Consider the following 13,535-nt stretch of genomic DNA (forward strand, 5'->3'; position numbering starts at 1 on the left):
CAAAGGATATGAAGCAGAATCAAGTCACAGATTCCTCTTCTCAAGTTGAGAAAGGAATAAATGCTTTGGGATATAGATGTTTATTGGCTGACAAGACCAATGCTGGCCCTTTCTGGAAAACTAGACCCATAATTGTGTGCTATGGGCATGCATTTTAAAAATGTAAATCTCAGCTTCAAGTCTAATGCCTCTTTTGGCATTTGAGAGTTCTGGGTTAAGGTTGAGTGGAATTCCTCAGCCTGCTACTGGTCACAGTCGGCTAACTCTCTTAATTAGCACAGCACCACTGTATTGTATAAGCGCCACCTCTCTGTGCTCTGCAATGACTAACCGCTCCATTCCAGACTGTTTACTTAAGGGGGGGGGCTTTCACCCACAATCAATGTTTCTGGGCATTGAACCTATTTAATTCTGAGAGACAAAGAAAGCTAATGTGGGTCTGGTCCCCTATTCCTCCTCTCCTTCTCCATAGAGTCCATCCTTCTCTGCCCAGTCACCGAATCCTCATGCTGGGGGTGACTCAGCACCAAGTCTCCTCTAGCCATTAAACGGTACAACCTTGATAAATTCACTTCTCTCCTCTGAGTTTATTTCTTCTCTGGAAAGTTAACTGTTGGTACAGGCACTTTCTACCTAAGTGGGTCCGTGTTGGGGAAGATGAAGCACCTCCTAACTTAAGAAATTCACCCCCCAAACCCCAACCCCCAGCACAAGACAGACACCAGACTATAGAAAGCCCAGCTATTGTTCACTTGATAGCTGTCTTTTATTGTAATGGACACTGGCAAGAAGACACGTGGGTGAGATCCAGTATCAGATTTTACAGGGCTAGTGAGATGCTTCTTCATATAAAAAGGCGCTTACCCTGCCTCCAAGCCTTGCTGAATTTGATCCCTGGGACCAGCCTGATGGAAGGGGGAATAGACTACCCCAAGTTGTGCTCTGACCTCCACACAAGTAGCATTGCACTTGTACACACACACACACACACATGCACGGATGGAGTATTTACAGAATAATGTTCAGAAAATGGATAGAGGACAAGAACGTGGCAATAGAAACCTATTGTGCCTGGGTGTGTGTGTATAACAGCTGTGTTTGCTACAATTTTATTCTGGGGGGGGGCCAACTCTTAGGCATATATCTGGGGACAAAATAAGCCTCACGTGACTGAACTTGGTTAGTATGCTGCTACGGATCTGTCAAGGAGGGACACTTGACTACTTTTCAGGTGTGAAGAAAGTTGGAGGAAGGAAAGAACTCAGGGATGATGCTGAGTGTCTTGCATGTGGACCAGAGCTACCCATGGGTAGGGTCCAGACTTTATTTCCCTACCTTAAGAAGCATCATATAGAGATCAGATGAGGTGCTACACACTTGCAATCCAAGCACTCAGGAAGCAGAGGCAGGAGAATTTTACAAGTCCAAGGCTGGCCTTGGCTAAGTAAGGAGAGCCCCCATCTCAAAACAAAACAAGTGTATGGTGTACATTGATTAAGTCCTGGTGGGTATTTGAGAGTGTTCTCTTTGGGGGAATACAGAAGAGAGGCCGAGTCTCATTTGGTTTGCTGTGCGATTTTCAGGACTCTTCAACTTAAACACCCACTGAAGTTTCAGCCCCTGGCTGATATCCCCGTTGGTCTCTCCTTGTTTCTGTCTGGGCCTGGCCTGTCTTGAGTCTGGACGCACAGCGTCCTTGCCTTTCTACTTGACTATATTCTAGTCATTTCCTCAGAGGCAGCTTTCAATGTCACCTCCTCTTTGTCCCTTTCACTCAGCAGTGACCCAGTTTCAGGGGTTCTGTTTAAGCTCCCAGAAGCAGGTGACCCCCAGACAACAGGTGCCTTATAACCCACCTACCCTAAAAGCCCTGCAGGATATGACTCTCTCATGCTCAACACCTAGGTCTGTGCTGGGTGCACAGACCTTTCAATATTTGTCCAATTGATATATTATTAGGGCAGTGGAGACAAACACTGTCCATAGACGAGGTTGGTTTGAAACACATCCCAAGCATTAATTTCCTATCCTGTCCCATGGTTCTTTAGAAATAGTGTGGTATCTTTGGCAGATGGGTCAGTGTTAGAAGCCATACTGTCTTCAGCTGTGACCTGGGAGTGTGGCCAGCCTTCCAATCACACCTTACCAGAGCATCTACTGTGGAACATCCTCTCCAGGAAGCCTAGCGGCTGCCTGGAAAACAAGTTCCCAGCACTTTAATTTCCCCCAGATACTCAGATGGAATCATTAGAAACCTTCTTAAGCCCCCCCCCCCCCCCAGTCTGGAGGTGTGAATAAGGCCCTCGAGAGGACTCAATAATACTGGCAGCGGCCATGTCCTCAAGAAGGCAGAGCTAGACACTGTCATCCTCAAACCCGCTTTGGCTCCTCTCCATTCCTGGGCCAAGCTCCGTGCTGAAGCTGTGTGCGAGTGCCTTAGAGGGACGGTGGCCTCGCACATTTCTGGGCGCCTTCCCGTAGGCCCTCTTCCACAGCCCAGGCTGGGGAGCCCGGGAGCCCAGTGGCGCGGCCTTGGCATGCTAAGTGGCAGTACTGGGCCGCCTTTGTTTCTGAGGCCAGTTATCCTCTGCATTCAAATGGGTCGCTCGCCCACTCGCTCCTCCGCCAGGGGACAGCGCCCCTTGGCGATGTGTCCCCGACACCTGGGGACCCTGCGAAGGCGTATAAGGGGGTGCGCAGAGACCTCCAGCCTGGGCACCTGCGCGGGCTCGAGGGGGTCCCGCTGCCCGCTGGCCCAAGTCTCGCGGTGCTACGGCTCGGACCCGGGAGCCGCGGGCCCGGCACCCCCACCGCACCACAAAGGCTGAACCCGGAGGAGGCCCGGGAAGGGAGGAGGCGCGGGTGCGCGCGGAGGAGCGGGGAGCGCGCGGGGCGCAGCGCGGGCAGGAGCGCGGGGCGCTCTCAGAGCGCGGGAGCGCGGGGAGCACCGCCCGCACCTTCCTTTGTGTGGCGCGGCCGCGGCGGCGCTGGCCCGCCCCGGGTGCCCGTCCCCGCCCCCGCCCGGCGCGCCGGTCCCTCCCGGCAAGATGGCAACCCCGGCCGCCGTCAATCCTCCGGGTGAGTAGCGGCTGAGCGGCAGGCCCAGCCTGAGCCGCGCAGCCCGGGGGTGGGGAGCGGCCGCCGCCCGGCAGCCTCAGCATCAGCACCGGCCGCGGCATCCTCATCCATAAATGGTGCTCAACCTGGTCCCGCCGGCGCCCGCCGCTACCGCGGATGATTCAATGCTCGCCCGCGGGCTCCAGAGCCACAGGAGCTGGTGGATGCCAGGTGTCGCACCGAGCGTGAGAAAAGTTTGGAGCGGGGATTCAACAGGGCAGAACTCCTGGGACTCTTCGCCTGTCGGCCCCGCCTCCCCAGCGCTGGGCTTTGGCGGGGTTTACACCTGGTCACTGTATATCCCAGTCCTTTCTGGACACGAAAAACCTAATTGGTAATAATGTAGACTGGAGCAGCCCTGTCCCTGACCGATTGCCTGCTCTCTCCCAGGGTGCAGCCTGTGACCGCTAGTCTCATGCCGGCGGCTTAGAAAAATGAAAGGAGTTCATGAATGAGTGGGAGTGTTGGGCTGCTGTGGCTGGGGAGCCCTATTTTCGTTGGCAAAGTTCCCTGTGGTTTCATGCGAGCATAGGATATGTGACTGCCCCCCCAAGTTTTAGGTTTTGTTTTGTCTGCTGTGGGCCTGGAGAATCATAGATCACTGTGGCTGAGGTAGGAACAGTCAAAGAACTCAGACCCCAGGAGAGCCCAGTGAAAGAGGTCTTGTGTTGGGGTGCAGACCCGGTGGGGTGAGGAATGTCTTCAAAGTTATGAGTGAAAGATAACTCCATCCAGGGTGGCCGGGAAAGTTGGGGGACATTGGACACTAGCTGGGATCGTGCAGAAGGTACAGTTTGAGAATGCAGAAAGACAGGCAGGCATTGCAGCCCTAAGTCATGAAGTCAGGATGGAGGCCAGTGAGTGAGGTGTGAGAAGGACTTACATTAAGTTCCATGGGTGTGCCCAGGCTCAAGGGGCCTTGAAAGACAAGAGCTGTGACTTCCTCTTCCCACCTTAAGAGAGGGAGCAGAGAAGCCATATGGTCGCTGCTTTCCTGTAAGGTCAATCTGTGAGCTGTGTTGAGGTAACATAAAAGGTAGTGAGACTGCATTGAAAGGAGGCAGAAGAAAGAGGTCAGACTTAGCTGTGGTGGCTCCAACAGAGGAGAATGAAACTACCAGGGGCCAACAGAGTTTGGCCTTCTTTAGATTTGGAGTAAAGGCAAACAGGAAAGAATACACAGAGGCAGGCGCCTGTGGGGGCAAGGAGGTGGGGAACCTTTATAATTCCCAGGAAGGAGGCTGATTAACTGAAGCAGGCCGTCCTAGAAGAGAAGACATGGAGTCCCCCCGTTGGAGCACTGAGTGGGTAGGTGACCAGCTTGGAAGCCCAGCTGCATCATTTTGTTTACCACTGAAGCGCTCTCACCCTGTTCTGCTACCTAGAACTCAATAGCAAATTAATAGATTTAACTGCCATGAGATTAGAAAAAGCAAAGGAAAAAAAAAATGAAGACAGCTGAGCTCAGAATGGGCTTCTGTTGGGAAAAAGAACAAACACTTAGGTGGCTTACATAACTCATCCTCCATGACATCACTGTTGGAAACTGCTCTGTCCATTACATTGCTCTCTATGCTATGTGGGATAAAGACGATACAGTCAGACACCCAGTGCGTGAGAGCCTCAACCTTGGAACGTGGAAGGAGTGTTGACGGTCACTGCCTGGTCAGCTTGATACACTGTGATGTCCAGGTCTTTTCTTAGTAGACATAAATACCAGAGAGCCTGACCCTGGTGAGAGTTTCTCAAAGTGTCTTGCAGTGATTAACTAGTCTATCGCCCACCATCATTTCTTTAGCTGGTCCTCTGTGATGGCTTTTTGGGTCTATAGGGGTCTTGGCCTTGCTCCCTAGAAGGCTTCTGCTTCTTTGGGGCAGAAGAGTTAGTCTCAAGGAATATGGTTAAACATGTGAGTCAAAGAGAGAGATTTCAGATTGTACAAGAAAGTTCTGTTGGGTAGCTGCTCACCCCCGTGAGCAGAAGTCACGTGATGTTTCTTTGGAATTTCTCTTCCCACCTCCACCCTCTCCCGAGATGTTGCTTTGCACAGTAATGAGAGCCTGATAAATACATCTAGATGGATTTAGAGGCAGTACGATTAGTCTCTGATCTGTACTCAGAGGACATGGCCACCTCCCATACCCACCAGCAGACCGCTGCCCTCCAGCTGAACATTTGCAGAGACACTGTGATGTGGTACTTTGGTGTATCCTGGGACCTCAACAATGGCGGATGAAACTAGGTCTTTTCACCTCTAGCATTGCTTCAAACCCTTACTCCGGTCCTTCTCGGCCTCCTGCTTGAGATGTAAGTTAGCATTCTATTCTACCAGTTACCCTCTGGGAACAGAGGTCTCTGGAGGAAGGGGATGACTCCTAGGTATTTCCATAGCTCTGGGTACCTTGCAGCTTCTAAGCCATTCCCACTCTTTTCACTGGTCCCCTACTATTTTAGGGGCTGAATTTCTTCTGTTATTTCTGACCAGGGATGATGTATTCATCTCCTGGAATAGAGAAAGGAGTTCTAGAGCTATGTGTGTGTAGCTTTTAAAGATGATATTCAAGCATTTCTGACTTTATGAACTTGTGCAGGTTTAATTAGCTATGTGCATTCAGGGTGCTTTCTCCTGACAGGGCATAGTCTCAAAGAAGCCTGTGTCGTGAGTCCTTTTTAACTTCAGTGCAAAGAAATCAGGTCCACACTCACTCAGAGCAGTCATTAGCCTCACACATTGACTGGAAATTCTCAGAAATGAGTTTTACAGAATGATTAATAAGACCCGTGATGGTTAAGCTCAATTCTTACAGGGTTAGAATCACCTAGGAGACACTGCTTGGCATATCTGTGAGGGTGTTTCTCAAAAGGCTTAGCTGAGGAGAGAAGACCCATCCTGAAGGTGGCAATGCCATCCTATGGGCAGGGGTCCTGAGCTGAATAAAATGGAAGAAGTGAGCTGGGTACCAGAACCCGTCTCTTTCTGCTTCCTGACTGAAGATGGAACATGACCACCTGTGTCAAGCCCCTGCCCCTGGTCTTCCCCACTGTGATGGGTTGTGTCCCCCCCCTAAACGATGCTTCTGTCACATCTAGAAAGGTGACTAATATAGCTTGTATATGTTAAAGGAATTTAAAGGCATGTTTTAAAGAGATTTAGGGTTTCACTTTTACCACCCCCCTGGATTTAGTCATTATGTCCCTTTGGTATTTTAGGGTGTTATTGAGGACAGAGAGCAGGAAGTTGTTTGGGCAGGTTACTGTGGATGAGGCAGTGTTTGGAATGGTCGGACTTTCTGTTGAATATCTTTGGTGTGTCAAACCCTCTTCAGGATGCAGAGTAACGGATGAGATGAGGAAGAATGTCCCTTGACCTCAGCAAGTTCATAGTCTCAGAAAGGAGCTATATAAACTGGCTAATGTTGTTTATAAAAAGCTGACATAACGGGGTCAGGAAGATGGCACAGTAGACAGGAGTGCGCTTGCTGTGCAAGCTGAACGCCCGAGTTCCAGTGTATAGCATGCATGGGAAAAAGCATGTTGGCAGGGGTGAAGGCTGTGGAGGGGACAAGAAGGACATTGCTGGGGCTTGCTGGCTGCCAACCTAGCTTCAGGGTTAGTGAGAAACTCTGTCTCGAGGGAATAAGGTGGAGAGGATAGGACACTGGAAATCCTCCTGTGACCTCTGAACATTGAATGGATGTGCATGCTCCCATACACATGAACATTCAACAGACACATCAAAAAATTTAAAAAAACACAGTAGAATGAAATGAACGCTGACTCAGTATATATGTATAACAAGGACCCTCTAGTAGCCTCATAGCGAGGTGGCTTCAGAAACCAGGCCTTTTGTAGAGGGACACATTGACTTACAGGAGAAATTCAGAAGGATCGTTTGAACTGGTGTTGGGGGGCTGGGATAGACATATTTGGGAACATACGGGGACTGTCAAGCCATCGTCTCCTTGGTGCCCTTAGGAATCCTGCAGGGCACCCAAGAATATGCAATGGATCGAGAGATTTTGAGAGATGCATGCTGTGCTTATAAAGTGTCCAGCCTCGGGTAAAGTTGGAACACTGAAATAGATGGGCTAGCAAAACGTGTCAATGCTAGGAAGAAACGGTACCCTGAGATAAATAACCAAGGAACTTGAATTAGATGGGACGATTGGTCAAAGCCTTGTGAAGTCGGTGAAGGTCTGTATGAGCCCTTTCAAGAAGGCTTTGAGGGATGAAGAGAAGGGTGCAAAAGAGAACTTGCACCTTCCTGGGCTGACAGGGAGAAGCTCCTACAAAGGGCAGGTGGTAAGAAACATTTAACAGACAGGAGCAACCAGAAAGGACGGTACTGCCAGTCATGAGCAAAGACAAAGGTCGCATGAGAGGCTGAAGGTGTGAGAAGAGGCGGGCTCAGGGAAGGTCATGGATCTTGGTTTCCGGTTCCAGTTTGCTTCGAAAGGTAGTACAAAGCTGTTAAAGGGCATTGAACAGAACAGATGAGAGAGTACAGACAATCAGGTGCTCATCTTAGGTGCTGTGGTAGGCAGGATGAAGTCTTCCGTGAGAGACATGGATAGGAGGTGTGCATGTATACAACAGGAACACTCTGCTGAACAACGCCAGGGCCCCAGTTATGTACTTGTCCTTCTTTGTGGTTGGGCAGGGCATGTTTCTCTTTGGAGCAGAGGCTTCCTGACTTTAGGGAAAGTGTTGGGAGGTTAAGTGATGGGTGAGTCCCAGGCTTCTGTCCTGAGAGCTCGGTGGGTGGAGGTGCCAAGGAGAAGCGAGGTAGCCAATGGGACATCCTGGAGGCTTCCGAAAGAGACATTTGTGTGGAGGGGATCAGTGGAGCTGTCAGAGGGGCCCAGGCATCTGGGCTGAAGACATAAACAGGGATGTTAGGCAAACTAGCACAAGGTGCTTCCCGGGGTTAGAAGGGTCACAGAATACAGAGTATTTGGGCTGAATACGTAATTGTCAATCAGGGCTTCTGGTCACTGTTTTATTATGGCTTTACTGACATGCAGTGTGGTCCAAGTTAAAGGGACACGGCTCCTGCGTCTTTCCCCAAACCACATATTCACTCATTTCCCGTGTGTGTCTATGGTCCAAGACCTGTGCTCGTGTGTGATATAAGGAAGGAGTGAGACAGAGCTTCTAGAAGAATATGCTGTGTGTTAAGGCCCCAAGGTTGCTAGAGCCATGAGCTATTCCTCAGAGGGCACTGATATGAACTGGTCAGGCTGGAAGTTCAGGTCACTACAGGGGCCTTGGTGTTTCAAGGATAAATGCCATTTCCCATTTATCACGATTCTCCTGACAGCGTTGACTGCTGCTGTGTCTGGGCCCCTCTTGGAGTGATGAATTGCTCATCTTTCCTTCCCTGCTCCTGCCCCTCTTCACACCTGGCCATTTCCCTATCACAGCTTTTCCCTCAGCCCTCAGGAGCTCTGTGCCCTCAGGGAAACCCATCTCCAGCGCTTTATCCAGGTGACATATTCATGCCGTGACTTCCTCCAAGGCGTGACTGAGCACCCCTGCTCAGCTGGAATTGAATGGATTATGTGGTTGGATGGATGGTCTCATATCCCTGGTCTGATTGGAAATCCAGAAAGGCAGGAAGTGCACCTGTCCCTATAACCACCAAAGTCTCTGCTGTACTGCTTTTCCTTTATAAAGAGTCATTAGTGAATGGACACCAAGGAATTGTCTTATTCATGTGTGGTTTCTTTACCTGCCTTGAGAGAAAAAAACGCACCTGTATGTCTGGGTCTCTGAGCTCCATAGTCTAGAGCGGACTTTTATTTCTGGTCATTTGGTTTCAGTGTGGACATCCTAGCAGGGTAATCCCTAACCTGACCAGTTCCTCTAGACTTTATATAATAAGGTGAGAAGTTGTGCAGCCCACAGAAACTTACAATTCTTAGTCCAGATGGAGAGGGCGGTGGCTGGAGTGGAAAGATGCTTGGTAAAGCCCCACTGAGGTCCTCTTAAGATCCTTCCTATCTGGGTAAGTAAAGTGGAGCCAAAGGGAGAAGGCGATCTTTCCCACATCAGATACTCAGTGGGACCCTGGGGGATCCACTGTGCCCCTCATTGTCTCTCAGCCTGGTGGGTCATTCTCTTGCCTGGACCTTTGAGTCACCCTAATTGTCACATGGCTGAAGAGAGGCCAGAGAAGCTGCATGGTAATCCCGTGTAACAGGTTGAGATGTAAGAATATTAGCAACTTTTCTCATTGCTGTGATGAAATACCAGACAGAAAGCATTTATTTCGGCTTACGGTTTGAGAGGGTCTACTCTATCATGACAAGGAAGACACGGCTGAGAAGTAGAAGGTTTTTTGCCCTCATCTGGGTAAGACAGCAGAGATGGGATGCCGTTGCCCGGGTGACTTTCTTCTTTTTCCCTTCATGGAGTGATGGCACCCACTTTCAGGGATTGGCCTTCCTCACTCAGTTATCCCTCTACGGAAAGAGCCTAGTAGGCCACCCACATGTGTATCTCACTAATACCCGAGGTGTTTTTAAATTGTGTGTGTGTGTATGCAGGTGTACCTGTGCAATGACATTGTGTGAAGATCAGAGGACGACTCTGTGAAGTTGTCATCTCCTTCACCTCCCTGTGGGTTCCGGGGATCAAACTCAGGTCTCTGGAGTTGCGCAGTACATGCCTATACCCAATGAGCCATCTTCAGCCTGTCTTACATATTTCTTAAACCTAGCAAGTTGACAAAACCAACCATCGTAATGATCTCCTTTCTGTATTTTAGGCCAACAGCAAGAAGTCTAAAGTTAATTTATGTTCCCAATATTTTATTCATAGTTATGCAAAATACATTCCCTTCCTCTTCTTGCACATTCCTGTGAGTCAGATGGACACCTGGGCTCAGAGGTTGCAGGTGCATACTGCATCTCAAATGAGAGCATTTGGAAAGCCTGGAGACATTCTCGCTGGTCCCAGCTCCCAGCATCTCGGATACAGGTTACGATGCTGTTCAGCAGGCTCTCAGGCTCAGGCTGACTGTTTCTTCACACTCACTGGCCACGAGAGAAGTTGATAAAAAGCTCTGACCTATGAGGATAAACTAGTCACAGGCCTCTGGAGGGTGACAGCTGGAAAAAATACAAAAGGTCTCATCATCGCGTGTCATCCATAAAGGGACTGACTTGCAGGAAACATGACAACCTTGAAAGCCAGGAGATACACCTTCCTGTTTTTTTTTTTTTTTTTTTTTTTTTTTTTTAAGATTGGACTTTGCTGTGTTGCTCAGGCTATTCTTAATTTCTCGATCTTCCTGCCTCAGCCTCCTGACTGCTAGGACTCCAGGTGTGTGCCCCCACACCTGACTTTTGATGATGCCTCTGAGATAGTGATGAAAATCCACGCTGGAAGTTCATTTCCGTGTGACAGATACCAGAAGTGCGAGAAGTTTTTCTTATTTTTAGAATGGCATTGGTAATTCTATCGCATCAGCAATCTGAAATGAGGCATAGTCTGGAATCGTTTGCCATAATTTGATATGCCTGATGGATTCCAAGTCCTCCAAAGAATAAAATGAATGAATGTGATCAAGGATCACAGCTGTGCTCTCTCATTTTTTTAAAAAAGCATTTCACACCAGAAAACTTCCAATTCTATTCAGCCAGCTTCCCTGAACACACACCCCCCCCCCCCTTCCCTGAGCAGAGGGCACCGTGCTGGGGGGTAGAGGGCATGAAAGATGCTGATGAAACAGGCTGGCTGCCTGTGGTGTGGACTTAGCTAGTCCCTGCAGCAGGCAGCCTTGGGACAGGTTTATGCAAATTTATGCAAATGATAGTTGTCATTGGTGAGCAGAGGAGATGTGGATTATCCAGATTCTTTCCAGCAGGCATAGGAAGAAAGCTGAAGGAATGGCTTTGGAGTCTCCACGCTGTGGTGGCCAGAGAGAGTGCCTTTTCCTAATCAGTATCCGCAAGGGCGGGTCTGTGTTTCAGCTGCCTGCTGGGTCTGTGGGGTCCCATAGATTCCACAAAGCTTGGGTCTCCCTAGCGTACTCCTCCCCTTGGAATCTCCATGGCTGCTAATGGCACCACGCTCCATTCATTGGTCCAGGCAAGACATTAATTATTTTAATTGCCTATGCACCTAATTAAACAAATATTAATTGAATGCCAACTGTGTGTATTCATCGTGGTGTGCAAACCCAGGCATGGCTTCTTCTTTCCCTGAGCATTGCTGTGTTGCTGGCAAGTTGGCCGTTTACTGAGTGGTCAGATGCACAGGACCCCATTACAAAAGGCCTGGTGAGAGAGGAGTGTCTTTGCTTTCTAGCACAGTGCGAAGCTGTTGGAGTAGGTGTGGCTGGGGTGAGTGATACCCAGGGGTCCCTTCTGAAAAGATCTTTGTGGCAGCTGAGTGAGGAGCATGCGTGGTGGTGGCCACAGGCGAGCCAGGTGAGGAGGTCTGCCGGGAGCTCCTTTGGGGGTCTGGACCAGGTGATGGAGCCTGCAGGTATTTGGGAGAGATCTAGTAGAGCCTGTGGAAGAAACAATGATGAGGAGAGGGTGCAGTGAGCTCCTGGTTTAGCCAGCTAGGAAGTTAGCATCCTTTCCCCCATTGGACCTGAGATTTAGGGTGTTTAAGGGATTCTTGGAGGCTTGGGAGAGGTCCCGAGTCTGGTCTCACTTGTGTGAATGAGGTACCTTGAGCTCAGAGGTGGATCCACCAGAAACCCGAGTTGCTTCATTCCACATCCATCCCACCCACCTTGCGAGCAGGTCTTTTCTCTTTTGTTCTTTCCTTTCCCCCTCTCTTCCTCCCTTCTTCAGTTTCTGCTACATAATTGGTACTTAATAAATGTCTATTGGATGAATGAATGAATTTGGAAAACCTCCTAATTCCCTAAATTTTAAATTTATGAGAAGAGACGTGTCTACTCGAAGGGATTTTTGAGTGGGGTTGGTAACTTCACTCCCTGAGGCCCACAGGCAGTTTTTGGTGCGGCGCAGAGAGCCTTTGAGCTCCCATTTCCGTCCAGTTGCTGATGCTGATAGTTTATGAGTTTCCGCAGCGTTTGAAAGCAAACAGCAGGCAGAATGCAGTTTCTATTTACTTATTTTCCTTACCCCCTTTTATTAAAAATAGATTCTTTTCTCATACAATATATCCTGATTACAGTTTCTGCTCCATCTATGCCTCCCTGTTACTCCCCACCTCCTTACCCCCTCCAGATCCACTCCCTTTCTGTCTCTCGATAGGAAAGAACAGGCTCCTGAGAGATATCAATCAAGTCTGACAAAATAAAATATAATAAAATAAAGCGAAAATCATCCTGTCAGAGTTAGACAAGGCAACCCGACAGAAGAAAGAGAGCCCCAAGAGAAGTCACAAGAAGAGATCCACTCCTTCACACATTCAGGAATCCCAGACGAATACTAAACTGAAAGCTACAGCGTATACGCAGAGGACCTGGTGCAGACCTGAGTAGGCCCTGTGCTTGCTTCAGTCTCCGGATTCATATGAGCTGTGCTCAGTTGATCTAAAGGTCATTGTTCTCCTGGTGTCCTATATCCTCTTTCACTCGTACACCTTTTCCACCTCTTTCTCAGGGTTCTCTGAGCTCTGAGGGAAGAGATTTGATGGAGACATCTCATTTAGAGCTGTATGTTCCAGGGTCTCTATCTCTCTGTGTCCACAGTGTCTGACTGTGGGTCTGTATTTGTTCTCATCGGCTGCAGGAGGAAGCTTCTCTGATGATGGCTGAGTGAGACACTGATGTATGTGTGGGTATAGTAGAATAGATAGAAGTAATTCTATGGTTGCTTGTTTGTTTACTTGTTTGTTTTATAGACCAATAGTATTTGCTTCCACACTAGGTCTCTGGTCTAGTCTCTGGTTCTTAAGCATGTAGCATAATTAATAAAAACCCAGAGACAGATATTGGGGTCAGAAAAGCAAAACAGCCAGCCATTGCTGTCTGAAATGGCGATCCTGCCTCCAGGAAGCTCAGAACGAGACTGTGTCTGAGAGCTGTCTCCTCCCATTTTATATTCTAGGACTGGGATTAAAGGCGTGCACCACTTTCTGCCCAGTTTCTAGGGCAAACTAGTGTGGTTACTGGGATTAAAGGTGTGTGTCACCACTGTCTGGTTTGAAAGGCTGACTGGTGGGGCTGTTTTACTCTCTGATCTTCAGGAAAGCTTTATTTATTGGGATACAAATGAAATATCACTACACAAGCAGTATTGGGTATGGGTTTCATCTTGGAGAGTGGGCCTTAAGTAAAATCAGGCATTGGTTAGTTACTTCCACAAGTTTTTTTTTTAATTGATTTTTATTGAGCTCTACATATTTCTCTGCTCCCTTTCCCTGCCTCTCCCTTCCCCCCTTCAATCCTCTCCCAAGGTCCCCATGCTCCCAGTTTACCCAGGAGATCT

General features: G+C 48.9%; 1 protein-coding gene across 2 annotated transcripts in view; it reads left to right on the forward strand.

Annotated features, from left to right (window-relative positions):
- Positions 1 to 2,843: 2,843 nt before the first annotated feature.
- Positions 2,844 to 13,535, forward strand: part of Arnt2 (aryl hydrocarbon receptor nuclear translocator 2) — a 143,227-nt gene continuing 132,535 nt past the window's right edge. Inside the window, exon 1 of one of the 2 annotated variants that reach the window (XM_041650220.1) lies at positions 2,844 to 3,078. In XM_041650220.1, coding sequence (XP_041506154.1) covers positions 3,048 to 3,078 — 31 coding nt within the window. In that variant the 5' untranslated portion in view covers positions 2,844 to 3,047. The remainder of the gene's footprint in view (positions 3,079 to 13,535) is intronic. The other variant, XM_041650175.1, reaches the window with a different exon arrangement.

The sequence above is a fragment of the Microtus oregoni genome, unplaced genomic scaffold (genome assembly GCF_018167655.1).
Source record: "Microtus oregoni isolate MIOR12 unplaced genomic scaffold, Mior012 000000F_ref0000247, whole genome shotgun sequence".
NCBI lineage: Eukaryota > Metazoa > Chordata > Mammalia > Rodentia > Cricetidae > Microtus > Microtus oregoni.